The sequence below is a fragment of the Neopsephotus bourkii genome, unplaced genomic scaffold, assembly GCF_033783945.1.
Source record: "Neopsephotus bourkii isolate Nb327-2 ecotype Australia unplaced genomic scaffold, CSIRO-AGI_Nbou_v1 NB_991, whole genome shotgun sequence".
Taxonomy (NCBI): domain Eukaryota; kingdom Metazoa; phylum Chordata; class Aves; order Psittaciformes; family Psittacidae; genus Neopsephotus; species Neopsephotus bourkii.
The window spans coordinates 3,851,431-3,874,955 of NW_026901483.1; the positions used below are offsets into that span (position 1 = coordinate 3,851,431).

General features: G+C 49.5%; 1 protein-coding gene across 2 annotated transcripts in view; it reads right to left on the reverse strand.

The window, feature by feature from the left end:
* The window catches only part of PCDH19 (protocadherin 19), a 61,125-nt gene that overhangs the window by 22,155 nt on the left and 15,445 nt on the right, over positions 1-23,525 (reverse strand). Inside the window, exons 3-4 of one of the 2 annotated variants that reach the window (XM_061359695.1) lie at positions 11,590-11,648; positions 9,315-9,484 (exon numbers count right to left, since the gene is read on the reverse strand). In XM_061359695.1, coding sequence (XP_061215679.1) covers positions 9,315-9,484; positions 11,590-11,648 — 229 coding nt within the window. Of the gene's footprint in view, positions 1-9,314; positions 9,488-11,589; positions 11,649-23,525 lie in introns of both variants that reach the window. The other variant, XM_061359694.1, reaches the window with a different exon arrangement.

Here is a 23,525-nt window from a genome sequence, read left to right on the forward strand (position 1 = left end):
AGCCTCCCCCCTGGAAAGGGCCAGAAGCAGATGATCAGAACTCCGTGGGACCAAGCAGCTCTCACTTCACAGCCAGTCCTGCCCCAGGGAACCTCCTGTTCCTGTCCCCACACCTCCACCCATGTGCTAGGGTAGCTTTGCGGTGCGCAGCTCCCCAGTGCTTCCACAAGGCACAAGATAGCATCTGTGGTGACATCTCACCAAATGATCCAAGATAGTTTTCTCCAGCTGGGACTGATTGAATATAGCCTGGGCACCGGATGATGTGGAAAATCAGTCGTAGCCGAACACAAATTGCATGCATAGAGGTAATTACTGCAGCACAAGGTTGGTAGCACCACTACCCACATGACAGTGTATCTCAGCAATTTTCATTTCCTATTGCTTCAATTCAGAGAGGAGGTTTTGTCATCTTTTATTTTTTTTTTTATGGTTCAATTTTCTCCTTTTTCTACAGGGACTGACATTAACCCAGGATTTCTCCAGGATAAAGCTCCCCTTTCACTCCAGCCATCCCACATGTGGCATATCCCTATCCAGATGTCCTCCCATTTACTTTACCCTGACCTCGAGCCCAAACCATCTCACCCTGATGCTTCTTCCCTGCCCCAAGTGTGACTGTCACTGCCTGAAGGTGATGCGACACAGTGGGGACCACTGGTCACCCGCTGCCAGCAGTGGATATCGGTAATGGAACACAACATGCAAGTAGCTAATGAAGCTGGTCACAAAGCAAGCCATTCTTCACACTTGAGAAAGGGTGAAAATAAGGAAAATGGAGTAAAAAGGAGTTTCTGTTGAAAAATAGAAACACTAATGCTGAGAGTAGGGAAGCTGATCACTACTATTAGAGATACTCAGCAGAAATAAGGCCATATTATACTTACTGTAATTACACACATTGTGGCTGGCATATATCTATAATATACTTCCCATAAAGAACTTATTTCCCAAACAGACACAGGGATTAAATGCAGGATGGAAAAGGAAATCATTGAGCAAGGGCAACACAAACCCAGGCGAGTCCTGGCACAGTTTCTGCTGCACAGCCCAGCCCGCTGCACCTCATACCTGCGTGCCTGTGTGAGGAAAGGCAGCCAAACTCCTTCCTAATTCCGTGACCCATTTAAACATACCTGGTCTCTCACATTCATATATGCTGTATGAGAAATAAAACATAGCGTTTCCCAGCTCTGAGTGGCAGCACTTCCCTTAAGACGGATAAAAGCTTCAAGTTCTCTGCTGTTTGGTGCCAATTATTACAGAGTTTTGACTTATATATTATTACATAGATCACTTAGTAAAACAACCTACGTACACACCCAGTGGTACATCTCCCCTTAGCAGTTATCTGCTGGAACTGAAGCAGTTTAGACACTCACCCATAGGCACCGATGGGTGCAGCCAGGGGAGATGCAGTTCCCTGCCCTATATGCAGCTGAGTGCAAGTGTAATTAAGAGTTATTGTTAATGCACTAATTACACCATATCTGGGGGGGGAAACCCAACTTGTACCACCCCTATAGAGATGCTGGTCCAGCGCCGTACCCGCTATTTCAGCACAAGGGGATTTAGCCTGATGGCAACCCATGCCCAGAGGCTGCTCTGAAGCTCACCGTACCCGGGCAGTGCACTGTTTGTGGTGGTGATTATTCCTTTAATAAAGGACCCTGTATTTTCCAGCGGCTGCAAAATTGATGCGGGTTGCCATGGTAAGCACACACTTTCCCATTTAGCAGCATAAGAGACAGCTTTGTCTAATTCACTGATTTCAGATGATTTCTCACCCCGAGAGCAAGTCGTTCGAGTTACAGGAGTCACCTGTTGTTTAGTCAATCTGGCAATTTTAATTAGAATAAATTCGGATGATTCCTCTTTGCAACACTTAGAGCTGCTCTGCCACCGGAATGCCGAGATGTCTGTAAATTATACGGGCTCCAATCACATCTCCTTCTTTTTGCTGTTTTAATTACAGTAGCATCGCGGCATTAATCATGTAAGCCTCTGTTCAACAAGTAACAGCCATCCTCCATCATAATTAAAAAGAAAGGCCAAGCAAACAGGAGCTCTGGAGTTTAGCACATTTCCTCTGAAAATTGTATTTTGACTTCCGAGTTTCCCAAACACTACTTTTATTTGGCTCTAATTAGTGCTGCGAAGGAAACACCGAAAGGTTAATAAGAGATGGTTAGTTTGTAATGCAAGTTTCCTGGTGCCAGCCCCAGCAGTTCAGTCTGTTTTCAGAGTCATTAACGATATAGATTGATTACAGGAGGAGATGGGGAAGTGCTGCCTTGCTGCGTTAGCAGAAGGTTTGGGTTTATTCCTATACCTTCCCTACTGTTAAATACGATGGCCATTACCTTGACCATTTTGCTAGTCTTAAGTGCTGTGAGACACAAAGTGTTAATGGTTTCCTCAGAGGTTACTGGCAAAGGGAAGGAAAAAAACAGCCCACGTGAGCCTTTTTTTGGCTTGTTTATAAGGGAAAAGGAAACTGCAAACTTGACTGAGCTGTTTATTTATCTTAGAAATACTTGAAACCCCAAGTATTGTGCAGTGGGTTTGGACAAGGATGCTCTGGGACAGCCAGGGTTACTGAACACCACCCCGTCCTTCAGCTGAACCCTGGCTAGGATCTTCTCTGCTTGAGCTGGAGTTTAGGAGCAGTGAACAAACCTAAGCACAAACAGAAGCTGAAAGTCTCTAATCACAGGTACCACTTCTCCATAGCTCCATTCACCAGCAAAAATCTGGGTAAGCAGTGACTAAATTTGACAAAACCTCATTAAAAAGCACAATAAACCAGGAGAAACCCTCCAACTTTCTGGGTGGATCATTCCTCCATCCTAAGCCTACACAACGGGGCACGGAGCCAAGTGTTAATTTTCCTCACAAAGTTGCCAAAATGTTCACATCTGGTGAGTGTTTTCTGTGCTGGGATGGCAAGGACTTGAGGAGCTAAAGGTTGTTACTCCCATGACCCTTGACTGAGTAACTTTGCTGATGAAGACATTGCAAGAATTAGCTTTGAAGGAAGGAACCTGAAAACTGAAGAAAGACTGCCAGGAATGTGGGATATATGATAATGCTTCTTAAGCAAACAAAGGAGCTTACACATCTGTTTGCTATTTAGCTCTGCCGTTGCAGAAAGGGCTTGGTGTTCATCTACTGCTATGGCTATGACTTCAGTGTCACCCCTGCCCCACCAACAGTTTGCAGCAAGGAAACTCCAAGTTCTCCAAGCTGTGCTCAATGCTACAGAGCTGTGAACCTGAGGAAGAAGTAACATAAGGGATCTGTCTGTGAATGGATTAAACCTCCTCAAGTGACTGCTGTCTCATTCTGCTGCAACACAACAAACTGACCCACTGCCCAACACAGCTACATTCATAGCCATAGATGTAGATACCAAACATACTACATTGAGTAGCGACAGTGGGCGCTGGGGAGGATGGAGAGAGCGTGTACAAAGCATCAGTAACCACCACGCAGCCATGCATGAGCTGACTGAGATGCTCAATACATAATCATTTAAAAGCATAGGAATCACAAGACAAGTAACTCCTCTTCCCAAAGCCCAGCTTAGCCGCTTGTCATAAATAATCCTTCTCTGGGGCTTCAAAGTACTGTGAGAAGCTGCCTGCTCCCTCCAGGCTGGCCACTGCAGGAGCACCACTGAGCTCACCAAGGCTGCTGTGCTGAGCCATCCACACCATAATACAGAAATCAGAAGAGCTGTAATAATTGACATTGCTCTGTAAAGAAAGCTTACAGCATTTATCCATCTTAAGGGATGTGCTGCCACTCACACATGGATGCTGTACTTTGTCTTGTGCTGCATATATGAATACAAGAAAGTAGGTATTTTTACTAATTTGAAGAAACTTCCACAGAAATGCAGCTGTATTTCCAAGCCTCCAAAGCCTTAGAATATGTCACTTAGGTCTTCATGTACATACAGCCCTACAGAAAGGCTTTTCTGCAGAGTAAAAGGGAGTTGCAGGTGGAAAGACTGCTGGAAATCAGCTTAAAAATTCAAGTTCCTAATACCTGTGTTTGCCTCCAGTTAATACCATTAGTCATGTTCTCAGTTCAAGACTGAAATCACCCAGATCTTGTGGAGATGAGCATAAGAACCAATTGGAATATTATAGATAAAGCCTCATCCCTGAAACGATGATGTTTCTGAATAATTGGGGATGCAACCAGCAAGAAAGGTATCAGTGAATATCCTGTGCCTGGCTCTCCTTCACATCCAAGCCTATTCCTACAGTGTGCAATAGTAGAAAGACTTAAAGTAAGCATAAAACACAACCCATTTCTATACAAAGAAGCCCTTCATCTTGCTGGAGTTTATGAGACTTGGGCACAATTAAACCACCTACGTGAGCAAAGTTCCTCAGCTGTGGCAATGTATGCAGGGTCAGGGCTGAGCCGATGACATGCCAACCTTTCCTGCTGATCTGGCACCAGGGAAGTGGAAGTGATGCTTTTAGAAGCAATTCTCTGTAAAGACACATCACTGATGCTGCTTAAAAACCCTCCCGCTTTGATTTTTTCACTCTTTTATGGCTGTGGTGACTATTTCTTTTTTGTGATTAATGTGTGTTTATTATTTGTCTGTTTTCTTTTGGATGCTATTTTTACTTTACACAGTGAACCACTGCTTCTATGATTCATTGAGTCAATGTTTTTCCTTCTACAACTGATGGCACAAGTACTGGCCAGCACTGGGAATTAAGGTAAGCTTGAAATCTGTTGCTTCTAACATTAAAACTGTCTATGTAAAATAGTTCCTTTCTGATGTTTATGACCTATAGAAGACAAGTACAGCTCTGGATCAAAGCAAGTGAAAAGGGTGATGGAAAACATTTAAGGAGACCTAGCTGTCTGTATCCATCCACCAAACAAGCCAAAATGCTATGTTGGGAAGAGGGTAAAGGGATTTAAAGAAGAAAAGGAAGTCCCAGTATGAGCAAAACCAAGGGAGGAATAACTACCTGAATGATAAAACAGAGTATGTAGCCTCAAAGATGCTAATTCAGGTCCTGAGGGATCTAATCAACCTCTTTGTTGAAGTAAAGATAAAACTTTTTGACAGCAAATGCTTTCTGATAAAATGGAATTTTCAATTACCCTGCAGAACATCTGCTCCGTGCTGCCATTTCCCGGGAAAAGCATTGCCACCCTCTGCAGGGTTGGGAACGTCTCACACTGAGATTCCCCCATTCACTCCTGACGGCAAAGCTCCTGTAGTCCCCAGATCACCCACCACTGGGCACAGAGGTGACAGTAGTGGTGGGGCCCTGCCTGGCACCTCACCTCATTATGGAAACCAGGGTTTGCTCCAGTGAAGGACTTGGAGACAAGATTACACAAGGACATGGAGAAAATCCACCCCACACTGCAGTTCAACAGGGCAAAGTGCTGGGTCCTGCACATGGGTCATAAGAACCCCATGCAATGCTACAGGACTGGGGAAGAGAGGCTGGAAAGCTGCTCATGGAAAAGTAGCTGGGGGCGCTGACTGATGGAGCTGAGCATGAGCAGCTTGTGCCCAGGCAGTCAGGAAGCCCCCAGCATCCTGGCCTGGATCAGCACCAGTGCTGCAGCAGGGCCAGGGCAGGGATTGTGCCCCTGTGCTGGGCACTGGTGAGGCTGCACCTCAAATCCTGTGTTCAGCTCTGGGCTCCTCACTACAGGAGAGACATTGAGGGGCTGGAGCGGGGCCAGAGAAGGGCAATGGAGCTGGTGCAGGGCCTGGAGCACAAGTGTGATGGGGAAGGGCTGAGGGACCTGGGGGGTTCAGATGGAGAAGAGAAGGCTCAGGGGGGACCTGATCGCTCCCTCCAACTGCCTGAGAGGAGGATGGAGCCAGGAGGGGCTGGGCTCTGCTCCCAAGGAACAAGGGATGGGACAAGAGGAAGCAGCCTCAAGCTGCACCAGGGCAGGTTTAGATGGAGCTGAGGAACAATTCCTGCCCCAGAGGGTGCTCAGGCATTGAGGCTGCCCAGGGCAGGGCTGCAGGCACCGTCCCTGCAAGTGTTCACACCCCATGGAGACGAGGCCTCAGTGTCATGGGTTAGGGGTGGCCTTGGCAGTGCTGGGGTAAGGGTTGGACTGGATGAGCTTAAAGGGCTTTTCCAACCTGGTTCATTCTGTGGTTCTATGAAATAGGCCGAGATAAAACAGGCAACCCCAAGATTTATCCCCCAACTTCTCCATCCAACCCAAAACATCACTGAGATCTCAGAGCCCCTTGCAAACCTCCCTTTTTCAACCAATCTCCATGGAAGTTCAGCTGAGGACACCATTAGGGCAGGATGCACATAAACTTCTAGTAGCGCTTAACACCTCTCCAAACAAACAAACATCTCAACAGCAGCCAGGCAATAGGGCAATGGCACAAGGTGGAGCGGTGCCATGCCCGCCTCCCTCAGCATCCCATTTGGTGTCAATTAGCAGGGGAAGGAAAACAATTCCAGGCCATAATGAACTCCAAACTGGGCACATATTAGAGCAATTAAAGGCATCTTTTCAACTGATGAATTTATAATCAATAATTAAGATCCTGAGGTAAAGAGGGACTGGGCAGAAGTCCTGCTCCCAAAATAAGGGACGTGGCTGAGCTCCAGGCAGTATTTCAGATGACCTGCTGCTACCCACTACAGCTCAACACCCTCTGTGCTGTGGTTTGCCATTTTTTCTGGGAATCTAGGTCATTTCCAACGGGAAAGAGACAGCTTCTGCCAGCAGGACTGGCAGCTGGTGACACTCCCACCCAAGAGTGGCACCAGGGCAGTGCTGATGCACTGGTTTAAGAACACTAAAGATGCTTGGACCCATCCATGCCTACCTCTGTCTACAGGAAATCCAGCTTCTCAGTAGGCAAAGTCTGGAGGGACAGGTCCACACTAAGCCCTTCAGTGCCAGCACAGAGGAACCATCCTCTACACCTGATTTCTGCCAACCAATGTCTTCCCTTGGGAGAGCCAGGACTACCCACAAGCAAAGATCCCCAAATCATCGGGATGAGGTCTGAGAGTTGGCCACTCACAAAGGACTCGTGGTGTTAGGAGCCAAGATCCAAGCTCAGAATGGGGTCACCTCTTTAGGCTCCCAGGCAGGAGATCACCGGCATCAATGAGCAAACTCTGACAAGTCTGCCACCCTGCTCCTATGGGATTACATGAGATGTGGTTCAGGCACAGACAGCGAGTGAAGGTAAAGCATAGGGACAGGAGCTGCCAGGCTCAGGGATGTGGTTGGCCCACTGGTCCTGTACATCCTTGGCACTGAACTTGTGTTTCCTCCCCACCCTGCCACTCTGGCCTGAAATGGGATACAAATTACCATGCCCAAACCATCGCTTTAATCACGCGGCTATCACCATCATCTCAGCATCTTGATTTTCCTGATTATATTCTGCAGTCCCTGCTCAACAAATCAGCTCAGAAAATATTCTCTTTAACCTTCCTTTTCAGCTTCTGTGACAGTAACCGCTAACCTCCCTGCCTGCTGCTCCCCTCACTGCTCCAACAACACCCTGACAACCTCAGAGGTGAGTTCCACATGGGATATGGAGAACAGGATCCACATTCCTCATGGCAATACAGGTTTCCTCCCCAAAATAAATCACAGCCAAGAGCACCAACCCCCGGCCATCACAGCCAGACCCAGAGGCTGCCTTTGGAAATACTCCTGATTTTGGGGAGGGTATTTTAGATGCAGTGAGGAGCTCACATTTCAATGGATTGGGCTGTCTATATTTCCATCTGAGTCCTGCGACGAGCTCTGCCTCCAACTCATCCTCTGTAACTTATTTGCATTGTTATCTGGTGCACAACAGAGCCAGCACGCAGATTTATCACCAATGTAATCCCTGTAAAACCCTATCTGCAGCCCGTTGAGATTGGGGGCTTTTTATTTTTGCCCAAGAAATGTGACCAAAAAGAATGAGCAGATGTTGCTCAGACCATTCAACGGGACAGGAATCAGTTATGAACATTCCTGCTCCTACAGTTCTCCCTTTCTTCAAAAAGCATCTTAGGAGACCCTCTCCTGATCAGAATGAAAGAGCATTCCTTTGTAGCAGAAGAATAATAAATGATAGCTATCAGCCTGCGTTCTCTGACACGCAGGATTAAGCTGCCACTGTACACTTATATAAATGTTTAATTCTTTTCATCTCTGGCCACAGTAGGCTTGTCTGGAAATACATTATCGCTGCGGATGCCATCCCTCTTCAATTAGTGTGGCTGGCAGTGCGGAATGGGTGGGTGACCTCCACGTCCCCCTCCTCACAAGAGTCTTACAGGGTTAACTATGGCCATTTAGCAGACTCTATGGAGAATTAATACAGCGATCAGCTCCTCTCCAGAAGGAACAACCACATTCGGTGGCACAGATGGCAAGAACTCTCTCTCCCCCGTTTGACTCTCTTATGACAGCAAAACAAAGGCTTTTAATGATGTTTACCATGAATTGAATTAAACAGCTGAAGACCAGTACATAATCACAGCATTTTGTTTTCATATCCTTAAGTCTTTTAGCAGTGGGGCTTCCAGTTGAGCCTCAGCTACAGCTTATCTCAAGATATAGCCAAGCGCCCCGAGGCTCCCCAGCACCAAACCACATTCAGGCTCCTTAATTGAAAAAGACAGGATGTTTGCATAGGATGTCTGCATCCGTCAGGCATTAAAAGTGACAGTCGTGCCGAAGTGCAAATGATGGCTTGGGCTCAGCTGAACTCCTCTGACTTCTTTCCTCCAAGCTAATACCAGTCTGGTTTTGGAGCAGGACATCATTCCTACACACGGGGATGCGAAAGAGCTGAAACCCTGTCACCTATTCAGGGGTGAAGGTACAAACCCTCACCCACTGGCCTGAGCTATTCCCTTATGGGATGCCTAACTAATTGCTTGCACGCTCTGATGACCTTTAGGAAATGCTGCCTGGAGAGCACGTGGAGAGCATGGTGAAGGTGAACTGTGCGAGTCCCAGAGAGAAGCATGGACCAGTGCCAGCCTCTGCAATTCCTGCCCTAATCCCAACTCTGCCACTCGATGTCAGGCAGATGCCCAAGGCCTAGTGTGTTTGTGCCTGTGAAACGGAGGATAATCCTAACTGCTTACTTACCTGACAGGCATGGAGTGAAGATTAACATCTGTGTACCCAGCATTCAGCATTATCCCCAGCAAGCACTAAGCATCCCTAATGTGCACCCACTAAGGCAGCACCAGAGCCACCAATGATGCACAAGGGAGCTGGGGTGATGCTGGGCAGCCCCACAGGACACATGAGTGACTCACCTTGCTCGGGCCCCTGGGACCCCATGGAGGGGACGCTGGTGTTCAGCACGTCGTTGACGGCCGTGTCGCAGTAGAGGCCCCGCTGGACATCATGCTCGCTGTCCGTCTGGTCGCTCTCCTCGTGCCCGCTGTCCTTCAGGCTGTTCCCCTCCAAGTCCTTGAACGTGGAGCTGCTGGGGGAGACACAGCTGTGATCTACTGGATGAGACGAGGCAGCCCCATCACCCTGCAGTGAGACCTGCGGTGGTGGCGTGGCTGCCACCTTGTGCTCTGCAGGGATAGGGATGTCCCCAGCATGGGGGCAACCTGCTCTAGTGGAAGGGGGCTGGAACTGGATGAGCTTTAAGGTCCCTTCCAATCCAAACCAGTCTGGGATTCTATGAGACCTGCACCCAGGGGCTGATGTGGCGTGAGACATGGCCTGTGCTTCAAAGCCTCAAAGAGCTGGAGGTTCTCATTACTTTGAAAAGCCCTTTTGCGTCTCCACGGAAACCAAGCAGACCACCTACCATCTGATGCTTTGCAAAGCCATGCGAAGGGGGGCTCTGAAACCCATCTAAATTGGTAAACCCTCAAACATGACTTTTTAAGTAAAGATGTCCCTGTTGAAGCCACTGACTTTGATTCCAGGTGACATCAAAGAGTTTTTTAAGTTAAGAAAGCACTACAAATGTACAATGCATTTGTGTGCGCGTGCAGGAGCGAGAGGCAGGCAGGCAACACAGGGAAAGTACAAATAGATTAATTAAAGCGCTTGGGTTTGAGGAGATTCACTCACCAGAGATAGGAGAGCTACAGCATCTTCATAAAGACAAAGGATGAAAATGATGCCACACTGTGTTACAGACAGTATTTCTTGTTCTTAGATGTCTGCACAGCGTTCCCAACACCCCTTGTACTTAAGATACAAGACAAAGGGGGGGAAACCCTGTCCTACTCGGAGCTGCTGTTCAGTAGGCGCAGGCAACCCCTGTTACAAGGCATTTATCTTCCCCGCAGTGAACCAGACGGGAATGCAGCAGCCACACGACAGTCTCTAAAGGATGGGCAGGTCTCCGGGAATCAGCAGCAGCAGCAGTTCCCAAACAATACAGCCTGGGAGCAAGCCCTGCTGCGGCAGCAGGAGTGCCGCTTGCCTTTATCTTAGGTGTGAATGAGGGAAGATTAATAGATTTGGGTTTTTTCCCTGTGCCTGGGGGATGTGGCGTGGGGCATCTCTCTCACAATCCCATTAGCATCCTTAAACACCATGAGCCACGCAGGCAAATATACCTGCCTTTGGGTAACTGAACCTGGGCTGTTTAAACAATGCGCTCACAGCTCCTTGTATTTTTAAGATGTAAAGAAATGGGATCTCAGCCAGGCAGATAATTGGATGTTTTTCCTGCTCGGATCACATCTCCACAGTTGAGGGGTGGCTCCTGCTCTCTACTGCACCCCTGCTACGCAGAGCGCCCCGATACAGGCATGGGTATAGCTTGGTGGCTGCACACTTCGGCTGGTCCATAGCTGGCGGCCACATCCTGCACCACATCCTGCACAGGCAGAGAGCCCATCCAGCGCTGCACAGCCGCCTCCTGAGCAGGATGGATCGTGCTGTGTCAGTGCCTTTCCCTGCCTCCAAGCAGCCAGGAGGCAGAGCCTGCCCCGCGGGGGGATGCTCACACAATCCAGTGGGGTTCAGCTGGATCACTCTGGTGTTAACCTCCCAGTGACATTCCTTCACCAGTGCTGAGATCTGGGGATACCAGGATTTTATCCAAAGGGTTAAGCTCCCTCAAGGGCAGTTGCCAGGTCGCAGCTGAACTGATGATTTCCTTTTTACCCATGGAACAAAACAGCCTGGCTAAGTGCTGCTTTGCCTCGGTGGTCAAACTGAAACAGTGAGCGTGCATCCAACCCAATTACCTGGCCCCAGATGAGCTTTACTTCTGGGTTCTCTTTCCCCTCACCTCACATGGCAGGGAAATCACGATCCAGACCAATCATTCCATTCCCATACACTCAAATAGCATAAACTTTATGAATGTGAAAGTTGTCAGGGTAACAGCACTCCATCTCGCACACTGCAACTTCCCAGCGCCAAAGAGATGGAAAGAAAGACTTCCCTTTATTGCAAACCAAGAGCAATGGGACTTAATGGGAAGTAAATACTGTTTTGAAAAGCAAATTGTTACTCTGGAAATGTTTTACGTATTAGAAAAGGCAAATGGTATATAACACAGTAAGGAAGAACACTGAATAATCAGGATTTGGCTGGGCAAAGCCTACGTACCTCTTTATTAAATGAGCTCTGCTGTTCACGTAGTTGGAATCAAAGGAGTAGTTTTCAGTCTGGAAGGAGGAAAAGAAAAGGGAGATGGTTACAAGCCTAGTATCCCCATGACTGAGAATAGCAAGGGCAGGACAAAAGCCAGCACACCCCACAGGAAGGAAGCAGCATCCTGGCACAGGACAGGTCCAGCGAGAGGGATGAAGCCAGGCACAGAATCCTCCCGTCCCTATTGGGTCTATCCAACACAAAAAGTCTGGCTGGTGACCACAGACCAATTTGCAGAGAAGAAACAATGTGACTACGCTGTGTTACAAAACTAATTGCTTTTAATTCCCTGATGGACTCCGTTCTGTGTGTGTCAATTTGACTGGAAGTTCAAAAGGTATTTTTCTTATTAGTGTATAATTAACGTGTTAAAATATTTATTGCATAGATATGTAAATGCCAGCAAGGTAATCCCCTGCCAGGGAATTTCATGCGGGCACTTTTCTTTGTTCTACATCATTTCATTTGCAGAGACAGTGGGCTCTGCTAGTAATAAAAGAGCAAACAATGGGTGACATGCTTAAAAGTTGGAGGGGAGTGAAAGCAGGGCAGAGAAGTCAATGGAGCTGTCATTTGCAAGCAAACCCCACTCACGTGCTCTGCTCCTGAAGCATTGCCTTTTAACCCCACATTACACAGCCCTGGATTTCTGGTGCTCAGAGCAGGTAAGGACCCAAACCAAGCAATGAGAAGGTATGGAAGAGAGGAGGGTGTTACCATGCAGGAGCCCATGATGGGAGCCGTGAGGTGGGATGCAGTTGTAGGTGCCTGGTAGCGTGTGGTGGGAGATGCATGGCAGGAGGTGGTAGGAGATGTACAGTGGGACGTGGTGGGACCAGTGCAGTGGAATGCAGTGGTAGGTGCATGGCAGGAGGTGATGGGAGATGCATGGTATGAGGTGATAGGAGATGTATGGCAAGTCACACTGGAAGCCATGTGGAGGGACATGGTGAGATCTGCATGTCCTTCCCAGGATCCTTCCTGGGTTTCAGGGCCCCACAAGGGTGCAGGTCTCTTTCTATAAGTCAGGCACCCCACTCCATCCATCCACCCACCCAAAGTGCCCCAGGATGCACAGGGATCCCACATAGGCCCCCACCAGCCTCACCCCTGGACCGGAGGATGCTCCTTGTCCCCACCAGGCCCCCTGGGCAGCATAAAAAGCAAAGTCTCCTCTTCTCCCCCCTCCTCTGGGCTGACAGCAGCATCCCCTAGGACACAAATGGGGACATCCACCTTCCCCACAGCCCTGTCCTGCCTCCTCTGTACCGCAGCTCCTCCTCACCCCAGCCCCGTGACCGCTCTCCTTCTCAAAGAGCCTCTCCGGGACACCACGGCCTGTTTTTATGGCAATTATGAACATGGTAAAAATAAATGCATGCATCTTTAATGTCTCAATAAATAAAGGCAAGCAGAGTCTGCTGCTAACGTAATCACAACGGCAGGATGCAGGGAGCGGGGCCGCCGCAGCCGAGCCCGATGTGAAATCCAATCGTGCCCCAGCAGAGGTTACACTGCCCTGCCAAGATAATGAAGCAAAGGCAGCACTGGTTCAGTGTAACCTTTGCTGGAATAGAGCACGATGTCTAATTTACCAAACAGGAACCTCCCGGAGAGAAACACGGGAGGAGCTGGGAGCCGGGGGAGCCGGCACAGCTCCGTTATTGCTTTCACACTGTAATTACTGCTGGAGAGCCACGCAGGAGATTTACTGCACAGCCACGGGTCCCTGCAGCTCCTGCATCCGTGGTCCTGCAGGATAGCTTTGATGAGTAGAGACAGACACAGGTGTTTTTAAATACAGGATGCTCAAGGCTTTAAATGCCACAGAAAACACCTGATCTGGCATTTATCCATCAATCCGGGTGCTGCCATCCTAAGGGGAACACATAGCATCCCCCCTCAGCAGCCCTACAGGAGATGCCAGGCCTGCAAACAGGCCCTGAGAGCACCTGAGTGATGGAGCAATGGAGGGATTGGAGTAACCCCTGCTTGGTGGGGAGCCCCCTCCATCACACTGTGCTGGTGGACATAGGAATGGCTCCAGCAAGCCCAGAGGCTCAGCTGACTCCATCCCTGTGCCCCTGGCCCCATTGCTGTGCCCAGCAGTAGCCTGAGACCCCCTGCACCCACCACCACCTCCATCAACTTCAACCGCATGTCTGTGCACATCTCAGCCCTGAGAAGGCCAGAAGGGAGGACCCAGAGAGCAAATCCCAATGCATACAAGTACATCACAGAGCACAGTGCTCAGAGCACTGATGCAGCAGGGACCAGGGTGGAGGGACCAAGGGATACAGGATACCAGTGGCACTGAAACCCCACAGAAGGTGAAGGAAACACCACACATGCTGCCATTACGTGTCCTTTGGCAGCCCAGATACAGACCTCACACTAAATCCCCTCTGACCAACATCACTGGGAGGTTTGCTATTGATTTCTGACCAAAAAAAGACAACCAGATCCTGGCTTGACTGAAATCATTCACCAACAGCAAGTACAATTGATGGACTGGAGTAATGTCCTTCCCATGCAGACTCCCTGTTCCACGTGTTCCCCTGCTCGGGATGCTCCACACCACATCCCTAACACAGCTCCAAGTCCACACATGGGTTCCCGCGGGGTTGGTCCCAGCATCCGTTCCCAGGCTCCAAATCCCCCCATGCCACTGAGAGCAGGACAACTGATGCTAATTACTCCCAGATTTTGGACAAACCAAGGAATAAGCCAGTCGCAGGGATGGGAAATGTGCCCGCACCAGCAAGGTACCCTGCAGCTCCTCAGCCATGGGATTACCCATCAAGGTTATCTCCATGCAGACTAAGGGATCAAACCAGAAAAAGATAAACAAGAAATGAGGTTTTTCATGGAGAAGGGCTGCTTTCTAGCTTGTACTATTCAATTGAAGCTCACTTGATTTCATTCCAGTTCATCCCGCGCAGTGCAATCACTTATAAACAGAGGCAAAGCGACGGGAAGGAGATGCCAACATTTCCAACGTGTCAACATTTTAATTGGGAAAGGATCTGCTCCCTCTCTTAATGAGGCCCAAAGAACAAAGTCAAAGCACAGAAAAGAGGGAAAAGGTTAGGCTGAGGAACGCGTGCTCTTCACAAAGCATCATCAGAGCCCAGCCCTCATCTTCCCCATCGTTTTGGCAAAAGCAAACAAACCATTACTTCCTCTGCATCACTCCTATAGGGATCAAAGCGGAGCCCAGCCTCCAGCCCAGCCTCTCTTTTCCATGTTCAAAGATGGGTAAGGCAAGAACCTCCTGAACAGTGCTGCCAATGCTCATAAAGGATGCTCATGCTTGTCAGGATCAGCCCCTCAGCCTCAGCAATGCATTCAAAGCATCAGGAACAGTACCCAGCATCAAAACCACGCTCTCAGCCTGCATCCCCCTTGGAGGAGACAAACCCTGATGTCCTTTGGGCTTGGGATTTGCTTCCCAGACACAGGCACAATGGTGTCAATGCCATCAAAGGCAGAGCCCTGGCTTGGTGAACAGCTTACCAGGGCCTAATTTGAAAACTGCTTTTAACTGCTGCCTTAGCAACACAAATACAAATATAACAACAGCTACGCTCGGAACAGAGCAATCAGCAGGGAAATTCTAAACTTCCCCCTTTTTTTTCCTTCCCCAGCTGTTGCTTTCAGATGAGGATTGCCAATTCCATTAGATTAGGGGAAAAAAGGATGTACTAACCGCAGGACAACTCTTCCTGACCTGTACATTGGGAGGGGGGGTGACTTGCCCGTTAGTAAATGGTCTGTTAGCAACAGGGCGCTGCTCTAACAACTGCTCACCCTCTGCCTTAGGAACAGAATGAAACCCCTGAGCATCCAAAGGAGGTTTAAAGGGAATTACTGCAGGTGCCAGAGGAAGGGTCAGTGAGCTGTGGGGACTTTGGGCACAACCAGGCCTTGGGATGGTGGAGAATAGAGGATGCAGGCTGGGATCAGTCCTCAGGATGTGTCCCTGGCCAGGACATGCCCAGGAGCTGGCTCCTTCTCACTCTTCCCTCTTTTGCAGCTATTCCAAATGTGGTTTCTTCCCAAGCCAAACTCAATGAAGGTGAAAACCCAGCTTTCCTTGCTGTGCCCAGGCTCTTGATGGTCCACACATCAGCCCCCGGCAAAGTCCATGGTTGCTGGAAGCTGGACCCATCTCTGCTGACCCGAAGTGACAGGTATCCATCCCTGTGCCAGCCTCTGCCTCAGAAGCATCTCACACAGTGGGGTTTCGCCCTTCTTCTCACTTCAGGGTGAAAACACTTCTATCTTCCTACAAATTACTGTAAACCTGCTGCAACCTCCTGCCAAAGCATGTAGGGACCCTTCACGCAATCAGCTTCATAAAAATGACACATTTAGCACCACTTTTTCAGGGTTATCCCTTGAGCCTTTTCTTTCCCCCCTCTGTGCCTTGCTAATAAAGCTGGCATGTCACCCTTTATTATCAAAACCCAAAGCAGACCTTTCTCCAAGGCTGCAATGTGCATCTCTCCTTTTGGGTTTCAGAAAATCCTCCCAAAACCTGCAATAACTCATCTCTGCATCAAGCTGCACGTCTTCACCAGGCACACCAGGCTCCTGACCTTCCCTCCGTGCTGCAGGCATCATAGGGGACCACAGAAATGGCATATCCTTCCCCAAAATCCATTGGGCTTTCCTGTTGGGAAGAGCAGGGGTTGTAAGACCTCTTCTCCTGTCTCCTTGGTCCTGTTCTCCATAGGACACTCAATCACAGCTCCAGCACCTGCAATAAAACTGTTGCTGCCTGTTAGGAGAACTCGCCAGCACTTCATTCTTACGGTTTGAACTCTATTGCAGGTGACAGAGAATTCATGCAAATGAAATAAAACCATTCCAGAAGCACTTGGGAAACAGGGAAAACATCAAAGTAGGGACCAGGTCAATTGAAGCACACATCAGCAATGAGGGAATGTCATTATCATTTAGCAAGCTGCTTATTTACCCCATGGGAAATAAATAAGCAGCCTGAGACTCCTTCCCGCAGGGAGCAGGCATGGTCTGAAACCCCATCAAACACCAAAAGCAGCCCCATGGCCCTGATAGGAACAACCAAGCTCGTCCTGATGCTCTCACACCCAGCAATGCAGCTGGGTTCTCTCTCCACACGCAGCAGGAGACTCATCACATCCAGCTCCGGCTGGGAGCAGATCATAGAATGGTTTGGGTTGGAAAGGACCTTAAGATCATCCAGTTCCAACCCCCTGCCATAGGCAGGGATACCTCACACTAGACCATGTCACTCAAGGAGAGCATCGGTCAGAGCCAGGACCAGTGGCTGGAGACCAGCCTGGATGAGCCCCGCAGAGCCCAACTCACTGAAGAGCCCTGCTCCTCCTTCCCATGCTCACCACCAGCTCTGCTCAGTCACCGACAGCACTGGCAACATCTGCAACCATAGATGAGGGTCCTGAGCACCACAGCCACAGCCTGGGAACATGCAGCAGGAAACAGACCCCTATCTCCTGGTTCCTCACTCTCCAGCATCAGCATCTCCCAGCATGGTGGGTATCTGAGATGTAACAGCAGCATCAGCCCAAGGCTTGTGGTTAAACACTACCCAAATAGCTCCTGGTGCTTGCACCACTGGGAAAACTCAGCACATGCCAATAGGAACAGTGCAGAGTGATGCCTGCAGTACTCCAAGGAGCCCATCATGCTCTCTTCCATCAGCCAAGGTGTGCTTGGGGACCCTCAGCCTTTGGAAAGGACCCAGCTGGTCAACGGCCCCCACTGGCAGCACTGGAGCACAAGCTGAGGCAGAGAGATGCTCCTCTGCTGTGTCAAGAGCCCCAGGCAACCTGGAAGGAAAACATGAAGCAATTCAGCTCTTACTAAGGAGCATTTCAAAGGCAGTCACCTGGAGGGGTTCAATAAAGGTTAAAAGGATCCAACCTCCGGCATCTCCCTTTGCAGCCATCTCCCTCCACCCCAGCCCACTTCTAAAGCCCCTAACACAGGAGACTGCAAACTGTAAGCTCCCAGCAGAGCATCTCTGAAGAAATAAGTGTGTTCAGCATCTGATATTGATGGTTTATAATTAGATGTAATACAGCAGATCATTTCCCTGCCCTTGATCAATGAAACCAGGGTTGGGTTTGGGGTTGGGCTTTTTTGCAGCCAGTCTTGATTGCTGCCTAACCCAAATGGAGCTTTGCCTCGCTCGGTTCAGCAAGAACGAGCAGAGACGAGGATGTGCAAACACAGCATCCATTTAGATTTACTATCCCCGCAATATAAACAGAGTATTTATTTCTGGCCTTTTAAGCACTAATTCCAGATTTAATGAGGGACAATGAACATTCCTCAGAGCCAGGCTCCGGGGCTTGCTTAACACCACCGACCCTCCCATTACAACTGCAGCTTAAATAAAGGGCATTTGGTACTGATGGCCATTATTAAACACCAAAGAAACAGAGTCCAGCCTCCATTTTCTCTTGATGAAATAGAAAGCACTGCAGAGGAATCGCTGGGAGAGTTCATCCTTTAACATCACCCTGTTCATCACAATGAGAAGTGTCAAACCACGTTGTATTACGGCACAGGCTGCCCACTAATCCACACTGAACTCCTGTCCCCTCCTCAAATAAATACAGGGTTTGGCATATTTAGTGTGCAAATGGATCAGAGGCAGGAGGCAAGGAGCTGCTGCGATGTGATTTCAAAACAAGGGTATAGGATTAGAAGCCCAGATTGAATCCTGGGAGCGGCAACATACAAGGAAGCCATAATTACACTCCTGAAAGCCACAAATAGTGTCACCCAATTGAATTTGTCAACACATCCGAAATCTACTGCATGGTTATGAGCAGCACAGATGCAATAATAAAGAGCCTTCCTTACATTCAGATAGCATCTATAGCCCAAAAGCTCTTTGGTGGCCGTAGCACAAGGATCCCTCCAGCAGCAGCACCACCTGGCACTTACAACACCCCCCAAATCAACCAAAAACCAAAATACTGACCCAAAATGGGGACAATTTTCTTTCCAAAGAAGTTCATATTGCCTTCCCTGGACCATGAGGATGGTGATGCTCCAGCAGCTGCCCAGTAAGGGGGGACAAGAGGGCTTTGGGGGCAGCAGAGGCAATGCAACCCTGCCATATACCCACTAATAGGCACAGACCTGAGCTCACCAGCCTTCTGCATGGGGGTACAGCCTTAATATGCCAAGGAAAATTCCCTGCAGGGATGGAATGGCCAATAAACCTAATAAAGGTGGGTTTTCCCATCACCTGTGCCTGGGACTGTGCAATTGATCTGTGCATGCAGCTTCCAGCGCGGACTTTCACCCCTCCTTATGCAGTGTGAGAAACAACATGGATCTAATCAGCAGCCCTAGGGTAATGGGGCATGACTTGGAGGTTTGTTAAAACCCCTTTCCGAAGTGTCCTTTCCTGCCTCCTGCCATTAGGAATGAAAACAAATAGAGCAGAGGGACCTGTTTCTAACTGTTCCCATGGCTGAGGCTAAATAAACCTCCTTGTCAGTCACCTTCTGGAGCAGCGGGTCAGGGTGATGCACTTGGGAGGGAGCAGGAGAAATCACACATTTATCACTGCAGAGCAAAACATGGGAAGGAGAAAGCAAAACCCCAAATCCCTGCAGCTGAGTTAAAAACAGTGAAGGCGTGAGATGCTCCTGCCCTCAAGGCACATCGGGGTGATGGGTGCAGGGGCAGTCGCAATAGGGCAAGGTGCTGAAGCAGTGCCATAGGGCACTTCACTTTGCTTCTGCATCCCAGAGGAGATGGGGACACCCCCTGAGGCACCCCAGGGTGATGGGGCTGGTGGCAGCTGAAGTGTTTCCTGCTTTGTGGCTGAGCAGGGAGGAACTGGGATGGGGATAGCAAAATCCATGTGGTGGGAGCAAGGGCAGGATGGGCACATGGGGACCTCACCCCTGCAAGCCCCATTTCTCCTGGGGTTTTGGGCAAGCAGCAAAGCACTTCTCCTATCCATCACCTACACACCCCACATGTTTTCATCCTCATTAGAGGCCTGATCCTAGCCCCTGTGTGCCCCCAGCACATGGCTATGCACATCCATACTGGCTCTGGAGTGATGCCTCCACACCATGCAGCTAACATTCCCTGGCAATGGTGGATGATAAGAGGGAGGTGAGCATCGCCCCACGTGCCCATCATGTTATCATGTACATTGTTATCTACAACTGCACAGCAAGGCTCCCCATTCGGCCAGCTCGAAGCCTCAGGGGGACTTTGCTCACAACAAATTTATTTAGCAAAACAAGGTTTCCCCTGGTTTATTCATTTTCCCTGACTTAGGCTGGAAAAGGCAGAGTCTGCAGCCCATAGAACTACCCTGCAGCCACGAGATGGGCAGCAAACCTGAGCAGGACTGGCCTGCCTTCCTCCTGCCATCGCTGCCATAGAATCATAGAACAGTTTGGGTTGGAAAGGGCCCTAAGATCATCCAGTTGCAACCCCCTGCCATGGGCAGGGACACCTCACACTAGACCATGCTGTCCAAGGCTCTGTTCAACCTGGCCTTGAGCACTGCCAGGGATGGAGTATTTGTCACTTCTCTCATCACCCTTTGCCAGCACCTCGGCACCCTCACATTAAGTAACATCTTCCTTAGATCTAACCCCAACTTCCCCTGTTTCAGTTTGAACCCATCACCCCTTGTCCTATCACTACAGCCCTTGATGAAGGCCCCTCTCCAGCATCCTTGTAGCCCCCTTCAGACACTGGGAGCTGCTCTGAGGTCTCCACACAGCCTCTCTTCTCCAGGCTGAACAGCCTCAGCTTTCCTAGTCCTCAGCACCGTATCCAGAGCCCGGGTGGGAATCAGGATGCAAAGCCTGGCTCAATCAGCTCCCCTCAAAACCTGCCACCACCGAAGGTACCACACTGGCTCCAGCATCCTTGGGGACACACAGCACCCTCCACAGAGCCCCTCGTCCCCTCTGAGCCGTGCTGCCAGCTCAGGGATGCTGGGAAATGAGGAATGTAGCCTAATAGGAGTCAACTGTGGGGAACTAACTGACACGAAAGAGCTCTACCAGTGCTGGGATCTCTGTTCTGGATGCCCCTTTCCATCACCATGCTGCCCTCTCCCGCTGCCCGACAGCCACCCCACATCATTAAGAGCCTGGTAAACACAGCCCCTTGGTTATTACAAAGATGCCAAACCCTTCCTAGCTCGTGTTCCTCCCAGTTAATGTACCATAGCCGAGGATAAATTGCTATTACAAGGAACTAAAAATAAACCTGTTTCAGAGGCCATAATTGGCTTGTCTTGTTGGGCTTTTTAAGGAGCCAAAGTACCAGTTCCAGGCTATTAGCCCTAAGGTTGTAAGAGAACGGTGTAAAATATTTCTTCATTAAACCCCTACCTTCTCCATAGAGGGGCTTCTCTTTAGGGGATTTTTCCCCTCTTTTCCTTCTTCATTTTGTTTTTCTTTCTTTTCTTGTTAAAAGATGTGTGCTATTGAATAAGCTTTAGTTTAAAGACGTCTTTGGAAGCCCAGAGGTGATATAAATAGACAGGACTCAGTGCAGCTGGAGAACCAGCCAGAGCCTTCACTCATCTATTCAGGTCGTTTTTCCACACCACTTACAGAACATTCCTCATTCTCCTCTGTAATCCTGGGTCATTTTTAAGCATCAGCATCAAATACTGAAGTCCTTAGGGAGAAGGTGCCCTGTGCAAGCACTCAGTGCGCTGCATGGGATGGGGACTGTCACCATTGCACTGCCCTGCGAGGCACCCAGGGGTGTACAGGGTGCTCCATAGGGTGAGGGCTATGGGGGTTTTAACTTCTGAGGCTGCACCTCGAGTCCTTTGTTCAGCTCTGGGCCCCTCACTACAAGAGAGACATTGAGGGGATGGAGCGGGGCCAGAGAAGGGAATGGAGCTGATGCAGGGCCTGGAGCCCAAGTGTGATGGGGAAGGGCTGAGGGACCTGGGGGGTTCAGATGGAGAAGAGAAGGCTCAGGGGGGACCTGATGGCTCCCTACAACTGCCTGACAGGAGGATGGAGCCAGGAGGGGCTGGGCTCTGCTCCCAAGGAACAGGGGATGGGACAAGAGGAACCAGCCTCAAGCTGCACCAGGGCAGGGTTAGATGGAGCTGAGGAACAATTCCTGCCCCAGAGGTGCTCAGACATTGGAACAGGCTGCACAGGGCAGGGCTGCAGGCACTGTCCCTGCAAGGGTTAACACCATAGGAGATGAGGCCTCAGTGCCATGGGTTAGGGGTGGCCTTGCCAGTGCTGGGGAACGATTGATCTCAATGATCTTGAAGGTCTTTTCCAACCCAGCTGGTTCTATGAATCTAAGAGCTTTATTTGCCACCATTACTGAATACCAGCAACAACCATGGCAAAACCAAAGGGATCTGGAAACCCCATCAGCAAGACCCCTCTGCCACAACCACTTGGAGCAGCATAGCATTAAAATAAGTAATGATATCAATGGTGATGATAACCAGTCTCTAAAGAACACTGCACAGCAGGGGAACCGCAGCAGAATGATCACAACACAGCCTTTTCCTCCCTGCTCTCGCACAAGGAAAGGGATGGCACATTGAAACAGCAACCCAATGGGTATTTACTGCTTTGATTTTGCAGTGGGAAGATTGCTGCTAGAAGAAGACTATTTCTGTTAGGTACAATTGCTAATTTTTGATGGTGTCTAGGCAATACCTTGTTAAAAAGGGCAAAACAACAGTTATTAATTACCCTAATTAACCCAATTCATAAGACACATTTGTGTGGCTGTCATGACAACTGCTTTGACTAACTTGCCAAGAATAGCTTAGCTGTCCATTCAAATAAATCCCTGATAATTACTAGTCTGGTTTACTGGGCTTCCGTGATAATAATAATTAGTGGTACTGTACAGAAGGTCGCCCTAAACAGTTTATGAATGATGCATTTTGCATGGCCATTCCATGAGTCATGCAGCAGCCAGCACATGGAGCAGCCACGCTTCCAGTACGGCCAGAAGGGAGCCTCTGCCTGCTCGGTATGGGGACAGCATGGTGGGATGAGAAGAGAAGTCATTATGGTTGGAGAAGAAAGAACCAAGAGGTTGGGGGAAGCTGGATGGCCACCAAAGTGCCTCCTCAACAGCATGGGTGTCCATCTGTCTGTCCAGTCAACACAAGACAGGAGATGGTACTCACTTTTAATGGAGGCACTCATAGACAACAAAAAGCTTTCAAGCCTGAGCTGTTGCATGTTGGTATCTCACTTCACCACCTCATGTCCCTCCCTATCAGGGACTTCTGATTTTGGCATACTTCCTCATTATTAGAATCCTAGATTCAACCGGGTTGGAAAAGACCTTCAAGATCACTGACACCAACCTTTCCCCAGCACTGCTGAGGCCACCACTAACCATGGCACTGAGGCCTCGTCTCCATGGGGTGTGAACACTTGCAGGGCTGGTGCCTGCAGCCCTGCCCTGTGCAGCCTGTTCCAATGCCTGAGCACCCTCTGGGGCAGGAATTGTTCCTCAGCTCCATCTAAACCTGCCCTGGTGCAGCTTGAGGCCGGTTCCTCTTGTCCCATCCCTTGTTCCTTGGGAGCAGAGCCCAGCCCCTCCTGGCTCCATCCTCTCAGGCAGTTGGAGGCAGCCATCAGGTCCCCCCTGAGCCTTCTCTTCTCCATCTGAACCCCCCAGGTCCCTCAGCCATTCCTCATTAGGTTTCAGGATCAACAACAAAGGAAGGGCCAGGTCACCAAAGGGAACGCGAGCTGGGAATGGGCAGCTTCAGCCCTCTCTGGCTCCATCTCTGCAGGAAGAAACCTTCCAACCTGCAATCTGGGTCTCCCCATGAGCAGCTACAGCTCAGCTCTCCCTCACTGCTTCTGGTGCCTTCAGCA